Source organism: Physella acuta, unplaced genomic scaffold (assembly GCF_028476545.2).
Source record: "Physella acuta isolate Inbredline_101_S28 unplaced genomic scaffold, ASM2847654v3 ptg000290l, whole genome shotgun sequence".
NCBI classification, from domain to species: domain Eukaryota; kingdom Metazoa; phylum Mollusca; class Gastropoda; family Physidae; genus Physella; species Physella acuta.
This window is the reverse complement of record NW_026731809.1, coordinates 392,705-414,160: the sequence shown is the minus strand read 5'-3', so window position 1 is coordinate 414,160 and position 21,456 is coordinate 392,705. Positions and strand designations below refer to the sequence as shown.

At 33.2% G+C, this 21,456-nt stretch overlaps 1 protein-coding gene across 1 annotated transcript; it reads right to left on the bottom strand.

Annotated features, from left to right (window-relative positions):
* Nucleotides 1-1,415: 1,415 nt before the first annotated feature.
* On the bottom strand, nt 1,416-20,353 carry LOC131939700 (neprilysin-1-like). The gene is made up of 21 exons (XM_059298161.1): nt 20,202-20,353; nt 19,728-19,760; nt 18,396-18,557; nt 14,698-14,778; nt 14,309-14,514; nt 11,248-11,433; nt 11,014-11,100; nt 10,124-10,269; nt 9,230-9,323; nt 8,442-8,570; nt 8,149-8,247; nt 7,827-7,904; nt 7,507-7,610; nt 7,254-7,312; nt 7,075-7,126; nt 6,060-6,127; nt 3,474-3,604; nt 2,839-2,904; nt 2,610-2,708; nt 2,317-2,393; nt 1,416-1,777 (listed from the first exon to the last, which is right to left on the bottom strand). Exons 1-21 carry the CDS (start codon nt 20,338-20,340, stop codon nt 1,678-1,680), a joined length of 2,196 nt encoding a protein of 731 aa, XP_059154144.1. The 5' UTR covers nt 20,341-20,353; the 3' UTR covers nt 1,416-1,677.
* Between the last annotated feature and the right edge of the window lie 1,103 nt (nt 20,354-21,456).

Below are 21,456 nucleotides of genomic sequence, written 5' to 3'. Positions count from 1 at the left end.
CCACTCTTCATAAGAATTAATGGCTGTGGTTAGCCTTTACTTTCCAGGAAGTAACCTATTTCCTTTCTTAACTTGAATACTCTGCTCAGAACTTTATCACAACTTAGCCATCCTACTGCTGTGTTATAGGGTAAATCTTGCGATTTTGTGTTTGCTTATTTCGACATGATTGCCTCTGAACTGTCTATGGTTGTTGAACCTACATGGCCTTGTTGAATTCATCATCTTCCCCACTGCTAGTGTTCACATATTTGCACACAAAGCTTGCTGGTAAATAACACAGTGCAGGAACATTGGTTGTAGAATGTTTTTTTCTCATTCGCTTGTCCAACCAAGCCTTTCTTTATGCCACTCATGTACTATTCTTCATCAACAGTCAGGTAAAAGGTTAGTCCAGTCCAAGTTATAATCAGCGTTTTTTTAACATTGAATATCACTCTCCGGTAACAGTGTCATAAATGCCAGTTCTTGTGTTATGTTCATGTCTTCATCCACACCTCTAATGAACACAAGAAGTTAAGAGGTGGAACAGCTGTCCAGGGACTCATCCATTGCAATTGAAAAATGGCGAAACTTACTTGTATTTTTCGTTTTCGAGTCACGATGTTTTGAGAACCAACTTGGACCTGCAGATATTTAATAATAATATAATTTTTACAAATGTAAAATAGCTCAAGCATTACAACAAATATTATTTGCAAAACACTCAATAAACTCATCATCTACATACAATTTCATAAAAGCTGCCAAAATTTTAAAAAATATTTTGATACAAAAATAAATTATAACATCAAATGAATACTACTTAAAATCAATCTAGGAATTAGAATATTTTTTATAACAGCGTATATGGTTTTCACAAGCAACATTATTAAAGCAGAATACATAATATAATTGTTTTTTAAAATAGTAACTAATATTTCCTCAAGCGTTTCCTCTACAAACAAAAAAAATATTTCGCTTTGGATTTTATACAATGACAAAAAAATGTGCTTTATTTAGCAGCAATAAAAAAACAACAACAGAAAAGTTACAATATTAATGTTTTTTTCTAGTATATTTTATAAAATATTTAAATAAAAAGTGTTAATTTAGAAAAAAAAACAATAATACTTAAATTTGCAACTTATATATAAATCAATTAAAAATAAAGCAAAATATAAAGATATATATTCTTGACAGTTTTTATGTCTTGATACAAATGATAATTTAATTCTATTCTGTTATGTGTAATAATTTAATAAAATAAAATAGAAAAATAACATAAAAATGTTAGATGAAAATGATTACAGGATTTCTCAGATCCACAATACCTACTCATTTCTACATGTGAAAATGCTGTCTGGATGATTTCAATAGAGTGACTGAAGTTTTACAAACAGAGATGGATGTGGATTGTTTAGCACATTTTATTCTTTATAACTATAGCAAAGTTGAAAAGTATTAGAAAACTAATCTGATCTGAATAGCAGTGCTATCTGTTTTTACAATAGAGTTTTTATTAAAGTTGGCAAAGAACAAATATTGTAAACATTCGGTCTGATTTATGGAAGTTTCATCATCAGAGTTGTAATCAAATTTAAAGTTGAGTTAAGACAAAATTGAAGACTGTTGAGTTTATCGTCACCAGGCTGTGTTATCACTTTTATAACAGAACATATCAGGGTTATCAACAGGTTACCATACTGAGCATTTCTTCTGTGGGTTCATGTTGGAACCAAGGGGGCAGTTGAATGCTTCAGAAAATTCCTTGGAATTTTGGACACTTCCAATAACTCTGTGAAAGGTAAAGAACTTATTACATTTTAAATCTTTTTTCATTAAATTTTATTTAACATTAAACATAATTTACATAAAGGTCAGTAGACGTTAGGGGTCATCCATAAATGACGTCACACTCGTAGGGGGGAGGGGGGGGGGTCCGTAATTTTGTGACGATGTGTGATGAGGGGGAGGGGGGGGGGCTCAGATGTTGCGACGTCACATTTTTGCATTACAAAAAAGGAATGTTAGAAAACGAAATTTAGACGTTATTTCGCGTTTTAGATAACTGTTGTAATAAATTGTAATAGTTTAGACAAGATTTTGGAAAAATATCGATGTTTTAAAAAAATTCAACTGCAATTTTGAGGGGGGTTGTAGGTTGAGGTGTGACGTCATTTTAGGGGGGGGGGGTCTGGCTTTTTGTGACGACGTGTGACGGAGGGGAGGGGGGAGGTAAAAATCGTCAAAAAAAGCGTGACGTCATTTATGGATGACCCCTTATCTTTAATGAAAATATTATGTAGGATCAAAAGAATTTTTTTTGCCACTGACCTGAATTCACCTGGACTGTGAACTCCTACTTTAATTGTTTTAAGTGCATTTTCTTTTGTCATTAAATTGCACCACAACTGCAAAAGTTATCATCTCATAATGTTCATTTAAAAAAAATCATATTGCTATTGCTAAAAATAAACTTTGATAAACAGAGTTTAAACTTACGTTAAAATAAAGAAAAGTAATGAGAACTTAGGATTAGGACATATGTACTACTTTGAAATTGAAATAAAAACCTTTATCATTACTTTTATTAACTATCACAAACTTTATTATATTTTAAAACTTACTTGAGCAAAATTGATAAAGAACAGCTGATTATGGGTGAAATTCAAACCAGGCAACCTTTGCTCCTCTTTCCCTTGTTTGTCAACCCAGTTTCTGTATGCCTTTATTTGGAAAAGAAACATACTGTTAAAATGGTTACATAGCAAACATTTGAACCACATTAAAGACGTTGTGAGTATTTGTTAGAAGAAAGTACATCTGTTAATTTCGGAAGTTAAGCTGCCATCTTACCCTAAATGACTGCTTTAAGCCACCATTATCTGCTATGTTTTCTGCTTGTGTATTGATTCCATTTAGCTGTGAAAAATAATAGCAACAGTTTGAGTACATCAGTTAAAAAAGTTCATAAATGTTCAAATCGTCTAAGATGTTGTTTAGGTAGTAGGGTCTTGTTTTATCTTTTATGTCTAAAAGATTTTAATTCATGAACTAATCTTGTTGTATTTTAACATTTTTTGACAAACCTGCTGTTTTATTTTAACACATGTTAAAGGCAGTTATTAAAATATCTTTTAACAAAAATATAATTAAAATACTTCAATATTGCATATTCTTTGATGGCAGATTGTAAATTTATATTCAACGTAAACTACCCATTTGTAAATGAATGCAATAATTAAATTTTAGATCAACAGGCATTAAGCTACCAAACTACATTTTTTAAAAACATTTTAAAGACCATCTACATTTTTAACAAAAAAAAATATTTTATTAAAAATGTAGATGTCATTTGAAATGTTTTTTAATGAATACATTAAAGTTTATATAAGTAGGCTAATTTTAAAATGCAAAAATGAAATAATTGTTTTTACATGTCAAAATTCAAGCTAGAGTTTATGAAAGAAAAAAATATTTTTGAAACTTACTTTTTCTTTTGTCAGCTGTTCAGTAAAGTTGCCATATTGTTCTATTATGCAGCTAACTTTGCCCTTGAACTTATCTATAGCAGATGAGGACCACCAGTCTACTAAATTTCCATTTTTATCATATTGCCGTCCTGTAAATAATATAGAACAAAAATTAATATTCATTTGTATATGTAAACTTAATGTTAAAATATTTTTTATTTAAAAAAATTCTATCAATCAGCTTTATGGGTATAGAACAACTTTAACATATTAATATTAATTAAAATAGACAAATTAGGTCTATTAATAATACATATTATAAGCAGACTCATTATTTTAATAACAGTAGACCTAATAGTTATATTTATAAATATATCATAAGAAATAATTTCTTTTAAATTGATACTATCACTGAGAGTTTTTAAGCCTATTGTAACTGTTAAAGCTGACTTCTCTGATGGCTGAGAAATTATACATTTTAACCAAGTATGCTTCCACTTAATAATTAAAACAGATGCAGAACGATAAGAATTTTCACACAGAAGTTCTGAATAACAGAGTTGGTAGTTGTTGACAGATAGATAATAATTTAGAGGCTGTAGCAAAAACAGTTAGCATTTTAAAGAAAAGAGGATATTTTCTACATTTTTTAATATTTCTATTAATCAAAAACTTTATACATAGATCTCGATATATAATTTCATTATAAATACAGATTTTGAAAAAAAATAAGACATTAAATAATTTATTTTTTAAAACAATCTTTGTTTACATACAATTATGATGCATAGTTATATAATGGATTTAAGACGGTATGGTAATCTAATTACTTTGATTAAATTTTATCATTTTTATATTGTAAATGTAATATTTGTTAATCTATTTTTTGTTAACTACATAACACAAATAAAGAGATTTAAGTTATCACAAGGTTAGCATACTAAAAAAAGGTAGCTTAACATAGAGAAATAAAAAATAGTATACAAGCAGAACTATTTGTTCTAACTGATGCTAACAGAAATGAAGAGGTCTAGCACAAACATGCAGGAAATATAAGTTTGATGTATTAGTTAAGAGTGTGGCAAAAGTAAGAAGAAAAACAGCAATCAATACAAAGATAGCCACATTTAGAGTGTGGCAAAAGTAAGAAGAAATCCAGCAATCAATACAAAGGTTACCACATTAAGAGTGTGGCAAAAGTAAGAAGAAAACCAGCAATCAATACAAAGGTTACCACATTAAGAGTGTGGCAAAAGTAAGAAGAAAACCAGGAATCAATACAAAAGTTACCACTGTCATCATAGGCATGTGAGATTTCATGGCCTATAAAATAGCCAATTCCTCCATAGTTGAGAGAACTAGTTATACATATTCAAAGAGATGATTTAGTTATAGAATTTTTTTTTAAAAGATTGTCTTCAGATCTGATGATTGCAAATTGAAGATACAGTAGAGTTAATCTGTTTTTGAGATGGTATAATAATTATGACACGACAATGATCAGACAGAGTTAATTTTCTTACTCCTGAATACAATTACCCATCACAACCAAAATAGCGCAAAGTTTAACAAAATTTCAAGTAGATTTTTAATATTAAACAGATTTTATTTTTAATAAAAGACAACCTTTTCCTTAGTCACATCCTATTTAATAAATGGCAAAAATTGCAGTGTTTCTATTGTCTTAGAAACATTTTAAAATACAATAAAATGCATAAAAACATTTTGTTATGAATTTAAATTGATTTGAACATAAGAATAATGGTACAAGATATATTTTAGCAAACAGTTTTATAGGAGTCAGTTAAAATGTGTTGCTTTTCATTTATCAAGTTTAATACAATTTAATGTTATGCTACTTTTAAAATAAAATAATAAATACCAAACTACAATCACAGACATGTAGTTCACTTAGATAAGCAAATGTTTGTTAGTAAGTAATGTGTTATCAAACAAGCAGCTCAATCAAAATGAAATCGAAAGTGGAATTTAATTGGGGTATTAGCTACACATAGTACATTTAAATTGTTATATACAAGAAGATAAGTAAAAACTAAACTGGCTAAAATTAATAAATAATGACCTTATAATTTTTTTATTTATATCACAGAATATCAGCAGCTCACAAAAACTGTGTAATGAAAAACTATTGCCCGTGAAAGAAAATGAAAACCAATGTCATTTTTATTACAGTTGATGAGTACCATGTACCATACTGCTTAGCATGAGAAAGAGAAGGGGCCAAAACAAATAGAAACATGAAACCAACAGTATTGATACGGTCTAAAATATAATACCCTAAATCTAAACCCTACCCTAAATCTAAACCCTACCCTAAATCTAAACTATTCCCTAGATCTTAACCCTACAGTAAATTAAAACCCAATGCTCAGCTAAACCCTGGCTCTGTTTCAAGGTAAGAAGGATAATACTATGTGATTACATACACATTACAAATTTATGTGCAAAATGTAAAACATTGAGTGAAAATGAAGCAGGGTATAATGTTGATACATGTTATACACACCACCTCCTAGGCCAGCTAATAATTAGTGCATGCAGCTGGGGATTCCCATTTTATTAAAGGATTTTTTGACCTCTCACCTCTGTCGTCAAAGCCATGAGTTATTTCATGACCAATAACCATCCCTATACCTCCATAGTTCATTGACCTGGAATAGTGGCAAACGGTATAACTATCTCAGCTAACAAACCTTTAAAACTCCCCTGATGAAAGTTACACTACACACCATGATATCTAGAGAAGAAACATTAAACCACCCCCTCCACTAACCAATCATATAGCTAAATACACTACCCCTGCACCACAGCATACCAACCATGGCAAGACCTTTTTGCCATCAGCATCTTCAAGAACAATCACTCCATCTCTAACTTGTGTTACATTTTTTTCAAATGAAACTAACCATTTCTCCTTACCTCTTCTAAATATCTTGAAACAGAATGAAATATTACGTTCCTTATATCCAAAAATATTTTAGATATAATGTCCCTTATATCTAAATTAATTTCCACAATTACAAAATTGAAAATCATTGAAAGCAGTACAGTTTTAAATTAACAGCAAATAAAATTTAAAGACATCAGAAGAACAATAAAAAATGTTCGTTTGTAGACCTATTACATTTTTAGAAACTCAAAGAGTATTTTAATTGTCACAGTCAATAACCATATTATGTAATTAGGTATTTTTTGCTGTTTATGTTTCTTGCTTAATAATATTTTAAAATTGTGCAACTTATGTCAGTTTCAGAAAGATTATTTAATGAATTTAAATATATTTAATCAACTTGAATGAGGACTATGTTTCAACAGCTCATTAGAGTAGTACAAAAAATTAGATCATTAATCATGAGTCATATCTAAAACTACCCTAAACATAATAAATGTTGTTTATCCTTTAAATGCACAAGTAAGTTAAGTGGTGTTGTTTGGTTTACTAATTAAGTCAACTTGGATGACTAAGAGTAGAATTAAATTTTGAGACTAGAGGGAAGGTTAACTGTCTTTTACATCCTAATTCTCAAACTTTGTTGATGCAGTTGATTAAATTAAATTGTTGTTACAAATACAAACAAGTTGAGTGCATGTAACTTACATTGGAAAATTCTTGCTAAAAAATGGTGGTTGAAGGATGCCTGCAGGAAACACTGCAAGAAGAATAATTCAAAGAATTTTGTTCACATTTACACACACAAGAAACTTTTATTAAAGAAGCTTCTAAATACAATTAAATAAAGGGAATACTGCTTGAAAACATAAAAGTTAGCAACTTACTGATCTGGTTTTTTAATGAGCTGTAGTAGGCATTTATAGTTGATGGTGCTTTGGCCCATCTGTTTGTTAAAAATGTATGGTTTTAGGACTACAAGTAACTAAAAACATTTATTTAAGGCAAAAATGGCCAGGATTTAAACAGAACCAAACAGGCAACACAAAAATTAGACAAGTTAATATTATGTTATAGTTATCTAAAATGTAGGACCTGTGTGACAAAACATTTTTTTATTTATAAATACAAAATATTTACTTTTCTTTATCAACCTTCTTCCTCAGCTGTCGAAAACATTCAAAGAAATGTTCTCTTTTGTTAGTCAGGATATTATTGAAAAAATGTTTAACATCATATGTTAGCTGTGAACAGAGATGTTTGATAATAGAACACATTTATGAATTTTATGAAACTTACACAAAACTAGGTATTTTGTAGCGAGATTGATATGATAATTTATGACAAAGAGATTTCCATGATTATTTTACATAGAAATAAGCAAAAACATAATTGCCATACATTAAGAAAACTTTTTCAAAATTAACAAAATAATTAATATAATAAACTTAAATGCTTACATTTTTATATGCTTCTTCTAGGTAAGTATTATTGAGGACCTCCTTAGGATAACCAATCTTTGGTAATATAAACGCATTCTAAGAAAACAAAAATTTAACTTTTGTTAATCAGATTGTAAGTAGCTTTAAAATTTAAATGGTGTAAAAACAACTATTAATTAAGCTAAAAAAAATTTGTCTTATCATTATTTATTTTAAGTAGCTTAAACCTAAACTATGTAGAAGGTTTACGTATTTAATTTAATGGTGTAAAAACTATTTAAAACATAGGTCAAAAAATTAAATATCACTTCAAAACAGTTCAAAAAATTCAAACAGTTACCTTTTCCTTGGCTACCAATTTAGTGTCTTCATCCATCCAGTCCACATAAGCCAGAAGTTCATTAAAGGAAGCTTGGAGTCGTGTTATCATATCAGATGCCTGCACAGGGGAAGTAATATTTTACAGTCAAACAGTTTACATTATGATTCAGATTTACATGGCTTATTGAACTATATTTATACCAAAAGTCCTTCAAAGATCTGTTCCCATACCTACAACTTTACATAGTTCAATACTTATAAGCAGAAACTAACTTTAAAATAATTTTTCTTTCAAATTTTTAAAGTCCTTACAATATTCTTTGCTTGAACATCAAAGTTGTCTTTTATATAAAGTTGTGCAACCGGAAGGGAGAGAACTGAGGTTGTGTAGGAACCACAAATCTTGTACCTTGGTTTTCTAGCAGTAGTGCCATAAACGACCTGTTGTTTGTTAAAATAAATGTTATTAAAATCATATTGTATATAATCAAAATAACATTAAGAGGTTGGTGGTCATAATAATTATTTCAGTCCACTTTTAAATGTGCACTGTAAACCTGCACTGCTGTGAGTTAGAATCTGCTTTTTTTTAAATCATAGAGGGCATCAGTTGTTTTCTTTTAAAACTAAAATATAATTTAATTCATTAAAAACATTAAGTATATTTCTGATAATTTTTAAAATAAACGATTAGAGATTTAAAACAAATTAACAGCAATGTGATTTACATAATATACACAGGTAGATTTCAGTGTCAGTCTTTAAGTATTTTTAATTCCGATTTTATGATTTATATGATGAAACACTTTGGGAATCAGAAAAATAATCCTAGATAAATAACAGGATAACCATAAAAAGTCCATAATGTGATTTTGAACTCACGTTTTAGGATTTTAAATGAAATATTTAGTTAATTTTTTGTAAGGATTTTAAAACCTTCCACCACAAATAGGTTTACATATGTTTAAGATAAAGAAATAACTAAAATGCCTAAATGTAGATCCTAAACACTTTCTTCATATTTTTGGCTCTATCTTAAAACTACCCTGATGTCTAGCAGCTTATTTTATTGTGTAGGGTCATAATGTCAGTGTCCTTGCCTTATCATACACAGCCTGCACTGCCAGGTATTTGTCTCCCATAGCATCAAAGTGTTGCTTGATCAGACGCCACATCAGGAAGTTAGCTATCGTCCTTAAAAAGTTGAGTTTTATAGTTAACTATTGTCCTTAGACTTGGTGGTTATTTTAAATTTCAAACATCTCTAATACATGTATCTAGATGTAAGCCCTGCTAGGGGTATAACTATACTATGTCCCTAGGCTTATCTAATTAACTGTCCGGTCAGTGCAACCGTGGTAAAAGCCACGGTGGTTAAATCCTAACCGTAGACTAGATAAAAACACTAAAATACTTTAGAAATTTAATAAAATTTAGTTTACAAAAATGGAACCAATCTTTTAAGAAAAGATATAGATCTATCTAGATTGTGAATAAAATAAAAAAAAAAACTAGAAACACAACACACAACGTTCGACGGAACATTATGTACCTTCAATGCCTCGGATAGTCTAGTATCTGAACACACAGACAACCTTCCTATCTATCCCCTACGGCAATCGAAACGCCATCTAATATTCGCACCAAAAACACATGTCATATAAACAAAACAACAAACAAAACAATACTTACCAAACTATATCTACAAAACACCCAGCCAAGTTGAAAAAGCAACCTTACTTCACGCACGAAGTGCGCCAAGAGCCCACAGAGAAACTGACCAGACCTACATTCTCGACTCAGGTCAAAAGAAAGAAAGATCCGAGCGCTCAGTCGGTTTATATACTCGCTTCGGCCAGAAGAGGAAACCCCGTAGCCGCTGACCAGTTGGCCATTCACGCACATATTCGCACGCCATAAAATATAATACAAAATAAATCCTCCATTCACCCGCTTACATAGAGATGAATATTTTGAATATTTTAAATTTCAACCTTTTTGGTGTGGCTTCTAGCACCTTTGATAAACGCTCATAGTACAAGGGAGACAAGTTGATCAAAATTTCATCACCAGTCACATCTGTAAGGCCGATCTCGGGACTTGAGAAGATTTGATTGAAAAAACTTGTCCAATTGAATTGCTGAGAAAAATATGAATATAAACGTGGGCTTTTTATTATCTTTCATTTATCTCTCATAATAAAATAAATCGTATGATGTGTATTATCAGATGTGTCTTATTTAATGTGTTTTGTCTTATGTGTGGGTTTTATTCTGTGTTTTTTCTTGTATGTTTTGTGTGTTTGTTCTGATGTGTTTTGTGATGTGTTTTATCTGATGTGTTTTATTTTATGTGTTTTGTGATGTGTTGCATCTGTATCTTGTATATAGCGTTTAATCTTGGACTTCCTGTTTTATATGTTGCATCCATAAAACAATCAAATTTCAAAGTGCACGCAATGTTTATGCAGTAAAATTCAAGCAGAAGCATCCATCTTGTAACTAACAATCTGCCCCATATTTCACGAGCCAACAGATAGGTTTAACTAGGAGCAGGTGTCACAATCTTCAGGTTAGCAAGAGGTAAGAGTTCTCTTGTGTGCCTGACATCCACCCAATGTTACATGGAACAACAAATAATAACACAGTTTTCACCCCTGTTTCAACTAAAAGTTTGTGCAGTTGATGCAGTTTTAAGACAGACTAGTTTAATGTTGATACCAGCCACGTTCGAGGGTTTCTTTCAGACATTGTTTTTCCAGGGGATTATTTGATAAAAGTATATATATTTTCTACATACATTTTTTTCTGTTTTGTCCAGGAGGGGTGTGGGGGATACCTTTACTTTTCCCGGAGAAATGGCTGAAAGAGCCTGTACCACTTACTTGACTGTAGTTCCCAATAATTTCTCTCAGCGTCATGGGGTTGTATAATGTTTTGCTGTCTCTTCGTTGTTCATCAGGGACTGATATCTGCAGGAAAATATTTACCCAAAATAATTAATAGACAATAAAGTCAAAATTTAGGCTTTGAAACTTCAAACGTTATAGAACATAAAAGTGTTAGTAGTATCTAGGTAGTCTATACTTGTTTATAAAAATATTAAGCAAGCAACGTACATTTGCCAGCTGAATCTCAAAGTCGACAATATCTTTGATATCCTGAGCTGCAATGCTAGCATTAGCGAAACCCATGAGGTTACCCACAGCGTAAATAAATTCTTCATAAGCTTTTAGCATTGTGTCGTTTCTCTCCACCAGGTAATACTTCTGTCCTGGCAGGCCGAATGACGACGGCTGGTCTATCTGAAAAACAAATAAGGTCCACTATCTACAGATGTATTAGAGAGTTTTAAAACATACATCTTATCCTCAGGGGCGGAACTACAGTGCCCCGACCCCGCAATGCGGGGGGGGGGGGGTGGTAGGCCGTTTAGTGGCCCACAGCCGAGCATAATCTATAAAAAAATAATGTTCATGCATTTTTGACTTGATGGCTGTTTTATAAAAGAATACTGTAGCTGCGGTTGGATTATCTTTATTTTATTGACACCATCCGGAGTCCTCTTTCTCCTACAACCAAACACACGCTGTTGTCGGCAAAATTCTTTTGAAAATAAATCAAAGTCCATTGCGCGAGAGGCGGCTATATATTAAGACGACTTTTGCTTCTTTAAAGCGTTGATTAGGGGCCCACAATCCATTGTGATTTTATAATGTAAAATGTTCGTTTGTTGTATTGGTAGAACTACTATTCTGTACTATCCTGTATTCTACAAATATGTATAAAGAATATAATTACAATAATTTCGGTTTTATGTACATTTTTCTTCTATTTGTTTTTACAAAATATACGATAGTAAACGTGTATAATTTGAATTCTCTCCTTTGAGTGTTTTACTATAAGCTTTATGAAAAGTAGTTGAGACCATCCCAGCTTTGTTACTGATGGACAGAAGCACATCGGCGCTTTGTTTTCCCTTTTAAGTTCCTTTCTCAGACCCCCTACTCCTCTCTGCTCTTAGCATTAAAAGTAGCGAATAGATAAATGAATCGCTTGCGAACTTGCTAGCTTTCTCACATTGTATCTGACACTAGTCAGCGGATATTACTTTACTAGCATGTTATTAATTAGTTTGATGAATCGTATTCATAAAACAAGGAAGCAAGTCATTTTTTAAAATCTTACTAGAAAATGAATTTATTGAAATTTATAATCAATTAATATTAATAAATGACGCCATTTAGGAATAAAGGTCTAGCCTTTTGTGAGTCGTCAAAAAAGCATGACGTCATTTATGGATGTCCCTTAAATCAGAAGGTTTTCCTCCGCGTGAGATGGGCACATACAGCTGCACATATGAACATCGTGTGTCTGTCTTTTATGAATTACTACACCCTTCATGCTACCGCAATGAAAATTTGGGAAGTTTTTGAGTACTCATAGTCCTAACATTTGTTTAATATGTGTAGTTGAATGCCCCGAGATCCCCAGTGGCTATCTAAGCACCTGGGGTCCGTTAATTGGGTGTCCTGCACAGGGGGATAGGTTTACTACTTGAATCACCGGTCTCGCTGCATTAGGGGCCTCTGCCGGGGGGGGGGGGGGGGGGGTGGGGGCTGTGTCCCGAGAGCCCGGTGACGCCTCTGACACCAAGGCCATCGCCGAGCGGTGTTTCTTTCACCATCAGCGTAAACCGGGGCGTGTTTGTGGTAGTGTGTACAAACTAACGCCCCAAGAACTAAGCTTTTTATAATTCCGCCACTGGCACCTTGATAGTAGTTTTGTAAAAAAAAAAAACAATATATATATATATATATATATATATATATATATATATATATATATATATATATATATATATATATATATATATATATATATATATATATATATGGGGCCAAAAATATGCTGGGTGGCCCTGTTTTTTGTAGTTCTGCCACTTGTTATCCTCAGTAGGAGCACCACTGTGTCAACGAATTTAGTCCAATTCAAATTTTCCTTTTCAAACCAGATGGGGCAAGTGAAGTAGAGTTCACCTGTTTCTGTGACCGCGGCATTTGAAGAGATAGTGTGGTGAGCACTATACCCAGCTGGCTTTACTCTAAACGCTGGCTTTAGTCTCTAGCATGAGTTAAGTACCCATCAGAGCTGGGTAGACTCAGAAAAGTTCTACTAACTTGAACCCGGATTCCAGATCGAGACTTTCTGATAAGCAGTCTAGCGCTCTACTGCTAGGCCACGCCGCCCCCCTTAGTGTAGTTGTCCCCCCCCCTTCCTTTTAAATTCTAAATTAACTATAGTACTTATAAAGTCCAAAATAAACACATATTTGTATAAGATATGGTGTCACCCCCCTCCACCAACAAATAAGCCTATGTATGATGTATTAAACTGATAAGGGTCACCCTACCCCCGATAGTTTCACCCTCTTGAGCAGCAAATAAGCCTATGTGTGATGTATTAACATTATAGGTAACTAGATTTTGTTTTGGTGTCACCCTATAGGATCGAGTCACCCGGTGCGTCTGCAACCCGCCCCCCCCCAATCCCCCCATTGTGAAGCAAATAGTCACGTCAATCAATAGTATACAAGCAGAACTATTTGTTCTAATTGATGCTAACAGAAATGAAGAGGTTTAGCACAAACATGTAATATTGATGTATTAGTTAAGAGTGTGGCAAAAGTAAGAAGAAAACCAGGAATCAATACAAAAGTTACCACATTGTGGCAAAAGTAAGAAGAAAACAGCAATCAATACAAAGGTTACCACATTGTGGCAAAAGTAAGAAGAAAACAGCAATCAATACAAAGGTTACCACATTAAGAGTGTGGCAAAAGTAAGAAGAAAATCAGGAATCAATACAAAAGTTACCACTGTCATCATAGGCATGTGAGATTTCATGGCCTATAAAATAGCCAATTCCTCCATAGTTGAGAGACCTAGTTATACATATTCAAAGAGATGATTTAGTTATAGAAATTTTTTTTAAAAGATTGTCTTCAGATCTGATGATTGCAAATTGAAGATACAGTAGAGGTAATCTTTTTTTGAGATGGTATAATAATTTTAACATGACAATGATTTGTGCGTTCGTTTTATGCATTTGTTAACACAATTCGATGATGTCACCTGTTAACAATACAACTTTAATTATGAACTCTGACAGTTAAATTACCTGCATGATGTATCTGGAAGAGTTCATGTTGTCTGAGGAGACGTACAGCGTAATTATTATGTAGAGCTCGTTTCGATGAAGGTTAGCAATCGTCGTGGCCAAATCAAAACTACCCTCGTCCCAAGAGCTGTTTGTCAACGGCCAACCGCCGTAAGTGTCGGCCAGATATTGCTTGATTGGGCCATCTCCCAGCTTGTTGATTTGGTCTGAAGTAGATAAAAATCTGGGCTAGAAAACAGCTTTTTATTTTTATCGTCAGAGGGAGAGGCCTTTATATTTTATAATTTTATTACTGCTGCATTTGCAAAAATGGAGTGTTAATTTATATACATTTAAGCGCGTACGAGCGCGCGCGCACACACACACTAATTGTTTAAGGAAGTAGTTACCCATGTTCATGCATGATGCATACAAATCCTTGGCTTTCTTAATGCTTGGAATGTCTTGCTTATCTGGTTGCTCCAACAAATCTAGAGAGAAATAACATCTTAGTTAGATGTTTTAAACTGTTTTTTTTGTATACACGGATAGGCTCGATTGAATTGCTCTATAGCAGTGGTTCCCAACCTTTTACGAGTGGCGACCCCCTTTTATAAAAATTAAGTGACCCGCGACCCCCATAGAATTAAAAAGCCGAAATTAGTATGAAAATTAATAAGCACTAAAATAAGATTTTCTATTAGACTTTCAATATGAACTACTCTTGATAACTATTTTAAAAGCATGAGTAAAATTGCATACTATTCACTAAACCTTCGTGGTTAAGTTTTTAATTAACAACCATTTTTGTTAACGCCAACCTATGTCATTATAATTATCTTAATTTTGTTTTTAATCAAAGAATAGTGTTGAAAATATATTCTCGAAAAGTCAATCAATTTTACGTTTGGGTATGAATGGTGAATACTACACCGAAATTGTGTATACAGTTTTTCATTTTACGCGGAATCATTCTGTAAATCAGATAATAATAATCTTGTAATTCATCGGGAATGCTGGCAACATCAAGGGAAGAAGAGAATGGGTAATGCGTCAATGTAGATTCTTCTTTTTTCAGCTCAGAGAAATAGCGATGCAGTTCGTTTTCAAGAGATTCAAGATGCCCAGAAATCGCTTCTTTCAAAATTTTAATTATCCCACAATCAGATTCATCTACCACACCGCAGAGTTTCTCAAATTTACAATATTTCCAAGATTTATTTTCTTTACCGATTTTACAGCTTTGATAAAAATGCCCCGAGATTATCATGGAAAGTTATAATATTCGTTCATTTTCCCTAAAGCTTCAGGTTAAGCTTATCTTGATGTTCGAACACATCTGCTAGGTATGAAACTCTCTCCAATCACTCTATGTCGTTTTAAGTATACCAAAAAGTCTTGTTTCCTTTGCACTTCCAAGAACAATTTGATTTCAGATTTCGTTTGACAGCCAGCGTACTGCAGTGTAGAAGAGCAGAACCTCGTGATCTATATCAATGTTTTTGCTCAGTTCTTTGAAGGCTCCAGATTTTATATAATTTACGACTTATACTAGCAATGGACTATTGGTGTCGATTGGTTAGGGCAGTGGTTAGGGAGCTAAATCTTTTCTGCTTTCTGAAAGCCCGATTTTGAGCTAAACATAGATGGCGCACCATCCGTACAAACCCACATAGCCGTTCTAAGCCATTTTAATCATCCAGTTTCAAAAATGGTATTTATTTTCACCATGCTATCTTCAATAAAGAGCAACTCTTCTTTGCTATCATCCGCATGAATATAGACATAGACCAGCAACTGCAAACACGAACTCACGTCTGTTGATTTATCAACTTGAAAAGCAAACAATGGTGAAAGCTTAATTTCGATAAAAATGTGTTATTTAACATTTAAGTACATGCAGCGTTTGGTGAGATTTTCCCTTATTGTTTTTTTTTGCTTGGCATTTTCTATCGCGACTTCATTTGATGCTTGCACTAATGTTGGTGAAAACTTCCAGTTCGATCAAGTCTCTGGCGACGAAAGAACTCCATATGTTTTTGGTGTGTTCCGAATGACTCGTCTCAAATGGAGTTTTAGTTTTGAAGATTTCATAGATTCGTGACTGAGAACAACTTTGTACAGTGCGCTTTGTTTCTTCTCTATTACATTTCCAGTGATGTTAATGAAGCCGAATTTTAAAAAATCTTCTAAATATTTATGTTTTGTTTCAAATTACTAAGGTTTAGTATACCAGTTGGCGACCCCCCAGAAAGACCTTCGCGACCCCCAGGGGGGTCGCGACCCCCAGGTTGGGAACCCGTGCTCTATAGCATGGGCAGCTGCAGGCAAACTTCAAGATGTCAGCTGTTAAATTTAGACTCCATTAGAAGATGTTCAATAAGCAAAGTCATGATCTATCAAATCTGATTAGTAAGTCACGATGGACAATAATCTTTTCTTTACAATTATCGCCATTCGAATCGTATCTAGCGATAAAAAAAATAAGAATATATTCTACACGAAATACAAATGTGTCGTCTACCAATGATACTGGGTAATACCGAGTGTCAAAATGTCTGGATCTACAAAGAGATTCAATGACTGAATATACAAAGATATTCTAAGGCAGGGGTCGGCAACCTGCGGCTCGCGAGCCGCATGCGGCTCTTTTGATGTCGAGATGCGGCTCTTCAGCTATGTGCACAAATATTAATAATTATTTTATTTACACAATTCATCAAATAATGTTCTGCAACAATCGGTAATGAACAATAAAATAATAAGCATAAAAAATAAATACTCGCTATTCTATTAGAATATTTAGTTACTCCCTATTTCAATGCACTTCCTATTAAATTGTCAATCCCAAATTGAAACATTCAACTTCATATTGGATATCACAAATAAAAAAAAGAGCTAAATGTAAAACTGAAAGGAAATTAAAACCCAGCCTATGCCTTGCTTGAAGAAGATTGTTTCGACAAAAAAAATTACTTCGTTTTGTTGAAGACACGGAAAGCGGTAATATACTTTATTTCGAAAAAAATGTAGAACAAATGTGATAAAACCAATGCTACTATTAGCATAAATCACTTCAGCATTACTATAAACAAAATGAAGAATGGATTAACTGAGAGATTTGAGCAATTCAAAACAAATGCAAGAACTCTAACCTTCATAGTAGATTTTCTCAACACAAAAACAAATGTGATTAACTTTGGGCTATGTTGAATTGATGCTGGTTCTCCACAAATCAAATTGCTCGATTTGAAATCCAAACATATGTGGAGTGGTAAGTTTACTGATCTCAAGAGCAAGTTAGGACATTTGGAGGTGCAGAAAACCATGCACGTTTCGCTGCACAACTGGACTCATATTTGACCCATGGAATAGTCTTCCAGGATGCTACAGTGAGGTGAAGAAGTCATTTGGGGTGCAGAAGATCTTCGGGACAACATATTCATGCGAGTAAGCGTTTTCTTGCATGCATATAATATAAAAGATAAGTAAGAAGCCAAATAACAGATAAAAATCTATAGGCGTGTTTGAAACTGAAAACAACAGGATATGAGCCAGGTTTAAACAAACTTTCAAAAGGCACGCAAGGCCAAACTATTGTAAATAGTATTGAATAATTAAAATTATATAATTTGATTACTGATTTTATTAATCTAGCAGAGCTAGATAAAATACTTTAATATTTTTCTGCGAAACGTGTGTATGCTTTTAAATGGATAAAAATTATTTGATATTTAAAGATATATATATATATATATATATATATATATATATATATATATATATATATATATATATATATATATATATATATATATATATATATAATCCTAATCAAATATGATATTATATTGGAATAAAATGTTAGTGGTTCTTTAAAAACTGGGAAATTTGGTAAATTGTGACTTTTGGCTCTTCCGTCTCAAAAGGTTGCCGAATCCTGTTCTAAGGGGAAAAAATTGACGAACCAAAGCAAAACGTTCACTCTATAACAGCAGTTTATCACAGCCAATATATATAATACATAAATATGGGTTAGACGTGATATAAACTGACCACTAGCGACCATTTTCCAGCGTTTAATGGGTGAATCTCTTGACGTTCATACCTTTTAAAATTATGTTCACTTTATCTTTCAAGACTCGAAACATGTTGAATCTGGACTGGTCATCTGGGATGACGTTTTCCTTGAGCCACTGACCACAGGAGAACTGATAGAAGTTATCACACGGGTCAGTTTTTAAGTCCATTTTGCTGGCCACACTAGCAGCTGGTAGAGGACAATTAGTTTGGTTTACATACAACTTTTATGTCAAGCGGGGTTATGGTTAGTGTTTTGGTTTACATACAACTTTTATGTCAAGCGGGGTTATGGTTAGAGTTTTGGTTTGCATAAAACTTCTGTGTGAACCGGAGTTATGGTTAGAGTTTTGATTTACGTACAACTTTCATGTCAAGCGGGGTTATAGTTAGTGTTTTGGTTTACATAAAACTTTCATGTCAAGCGGGGTTAGGGTTAGAGTTTTGGTTTGCATACAACTCTTATGTCAAGCTATGACAATAAACATTGCTTTTTAGACCTAGAGATCCATTGAAGTAGAGTTCATATGTTTCTTGACCTCGGCATTTAAAGGGATGGTGTGGTCAGTCTTTATTTTCCCCAACATAGGTCAGGTACCGATCAGAGCTGGGCGGACTCAGGGACTTCCTACAGTCACAGGTTCGAACTTGAGACCTTTGCGCTAGCAGCCAAAGCGATTAAACTATTCAGTAACGGAAATTGCCTAAAATCATAAAGAAGGCATAGAATTAAATATTTTAATTATACATGAAATTTCGTTTATCTATCTAAAGCAGTGCTCAAGTTATAGGCTTTTAAAAAACTAAAAGTAGAATAAGTTCCACTGTCGTTTATCGGAAATTGCAGAAAAATTGATACAGAACTACAAATTTGATATAATATTTATATATGATATTTCATCAACCTAGCTGTAACGGTACGCAAGTTATTGTGTTGACAGACAGAAAGACACAAACATCCACATACACACACAGACATACAGACACAATTGTAAAACTGTGTTTTTTCGACTCAGGGAAGCGTAAAACAGCGAGATTTATGAAAATCTCGATTTCGAGTTTTTTTTGCATGATTACAATACTTCCAATTCTTTGAATACGAGCAAGCTATCTATGTCTGTATAACTTATACAGTTAATTTCTAGTGTATTGTAAAATGAAAATTTCGCTCGTTTGATTTAAAAGTGTTTTAAATAGCCTATATACACACACAAACACACACACACACACACACACATACATATATATATATATATATATATATATATATATATATATTTATATATATATAAGTTTTTAAATAACAAATGTGCAGTGCAGATGTTTTTGACAGGGAAATTAAAATGTAATTGGCACTTACATGTCTTGACACATTCTTGAGACATGCAGACATCTGTGGATTACAAGCAATGGGTTATAATGTCAGAAATTATTGCTGGGAAAACAACACCATTTGGATTGTGTCCCCTGTATTACATTGTGTATGACTAAGTCTGTTTGACAACATTATCTACGTTAGGTTTCACACCCACGCTAGGTTGTCACACGTTTAAGTAAATGGAGTGTTATACGTTTTATAATGTTTTATAAAAATACGATATTTTTTTCTCCTTCCTCTATACGTGAAAAAAACATTAAATGTCATTTCTAGTGATAACAACCAATTAATTTTTATACGATTTATATAACCCACCATCTACCAATGTGACAAAATTTTGTTCTACAAAATAGGGACTATGCCCATACACACTATGACACCTGACCCACCGCCAATGCCCCTAGTTGTGAAACAATATTAGCACGACATACGTTATGAGAGGACAGAAATAATCACCTGACGCCGCTATTGCAGGAGACACCTGGGCGCTGCTCGGGGATTTATTTTTCTCCACGATTAAGACGATGACAACAGCAATAAGGGCGGCAACCACTGCCAGCAACAGCAGCAGCAGAACTTTTTCTAGCAACGTCATCCGTGTGCATGGCCCGCCCTGGGTGAAGCTGGGGGGAAAACATTTGGGTTATGTCCCCTGTATTAGATTGTGTATGAGTGAGTCTGTTTAAACATTAGCTAACCCATTCTGTGAACGGAAGTAAGCGCAACGGAAAACAAAACTGCGCACAAAAAAGTGCACAAGGGCATTTTTGTTTCCTTAAATTGAGCATTTATAGACATTAGTAAGAATTACCACATGTAGCCTACATTGTAGCATAATTAAACATACGAGCCGACCCGCAGCGTAGCATACGCCGCTATTTAATTCTTTTATTTTTTACTTTTCAGTAATTCACAATTTGTTAACTCGACACTACACCCCCCCCCCCAACGGCCCGTCAAAGCAGTCGTCCAGTTTACAGACGACAATGAAAATATCAAGCAGAAATTGTTACCTCTCCATAGTTTCAAATCCTTTAAATACTAAATTTTCTGCCCCTAATAGCAGTCACTAAATCGACCCGGCTCTACTATTGTAAACATTCGTCGTGAACCATAGCTCACCAGACAGGTAGGGGTTGAGGGTGGTAGCGATATGCCTAGAGAGCTGGGAAGTAACGACGTGCATTTACGTGGTGTCTCGCATGGTCCCCATGAAGAGAATATTATATATATATATATATATATATATATATATATATATATATATATATATATATATATATATATATATATATATATTTTCACGAAATATGACAAAATTAAAGTGTATTGGTATGTTTTTTGTTTGCGCTTTTTTCCGATTGCGCATTTGTCTTTGCTACATTGACCTGAATTGTTTTCTATGTGACTGGGCGTGTTTGGTGTAACAGGGAGAAGAATGTGTGTACTTAAGTTGTAGGTAATGGTGTGGGTAGGAGTGATTTGTGCACGTAATGCAATGAGTATGCGTGGGGGTACTGGAAAGTCACGTAGTAGTGTGTACTTATTATAAACTTAACTGTATTAGATTATTTCCGTATGTCTAATACATTAAAAGGTTTAATATATTTAATAAATAAATTCTAAGAAACCACATAATTAGAAGGGGTGATGGGAAATTGCGAGACGCGGAAAGCGAAATGGCGAGGTGGTAATCTGCGAGAAGAAAATG

What these genes read in the sequence shown, in the direction of transcription:
- LOC131939700 (XM_059298161.1), bottom strand. Translation starts at nt 20,340, where the DNA reads ATGACGTTGCTAGAAAAAGTTCTGCTGCTGCTGTTGCTGGCAGTGGTT. An exon ending in TCAAGAATGTGTCAAGACAT is followed by an intron (nt 18,558 to 19,727) that starts GTAAGTGCCAAT and finishes GTCCTCTACCAG; the next exon opens with CTGCTAGTGTGGCCAGCAAA. An exon ending in CACAGTCCAGGTGAATTCAG is followed by an intron (nt 1,778 to 2,316) that starts GTCAGTGGCAAA and finishes TACCTTTCACAG; the next exon opens with AGTTATTGGAAGTGTCCAAA.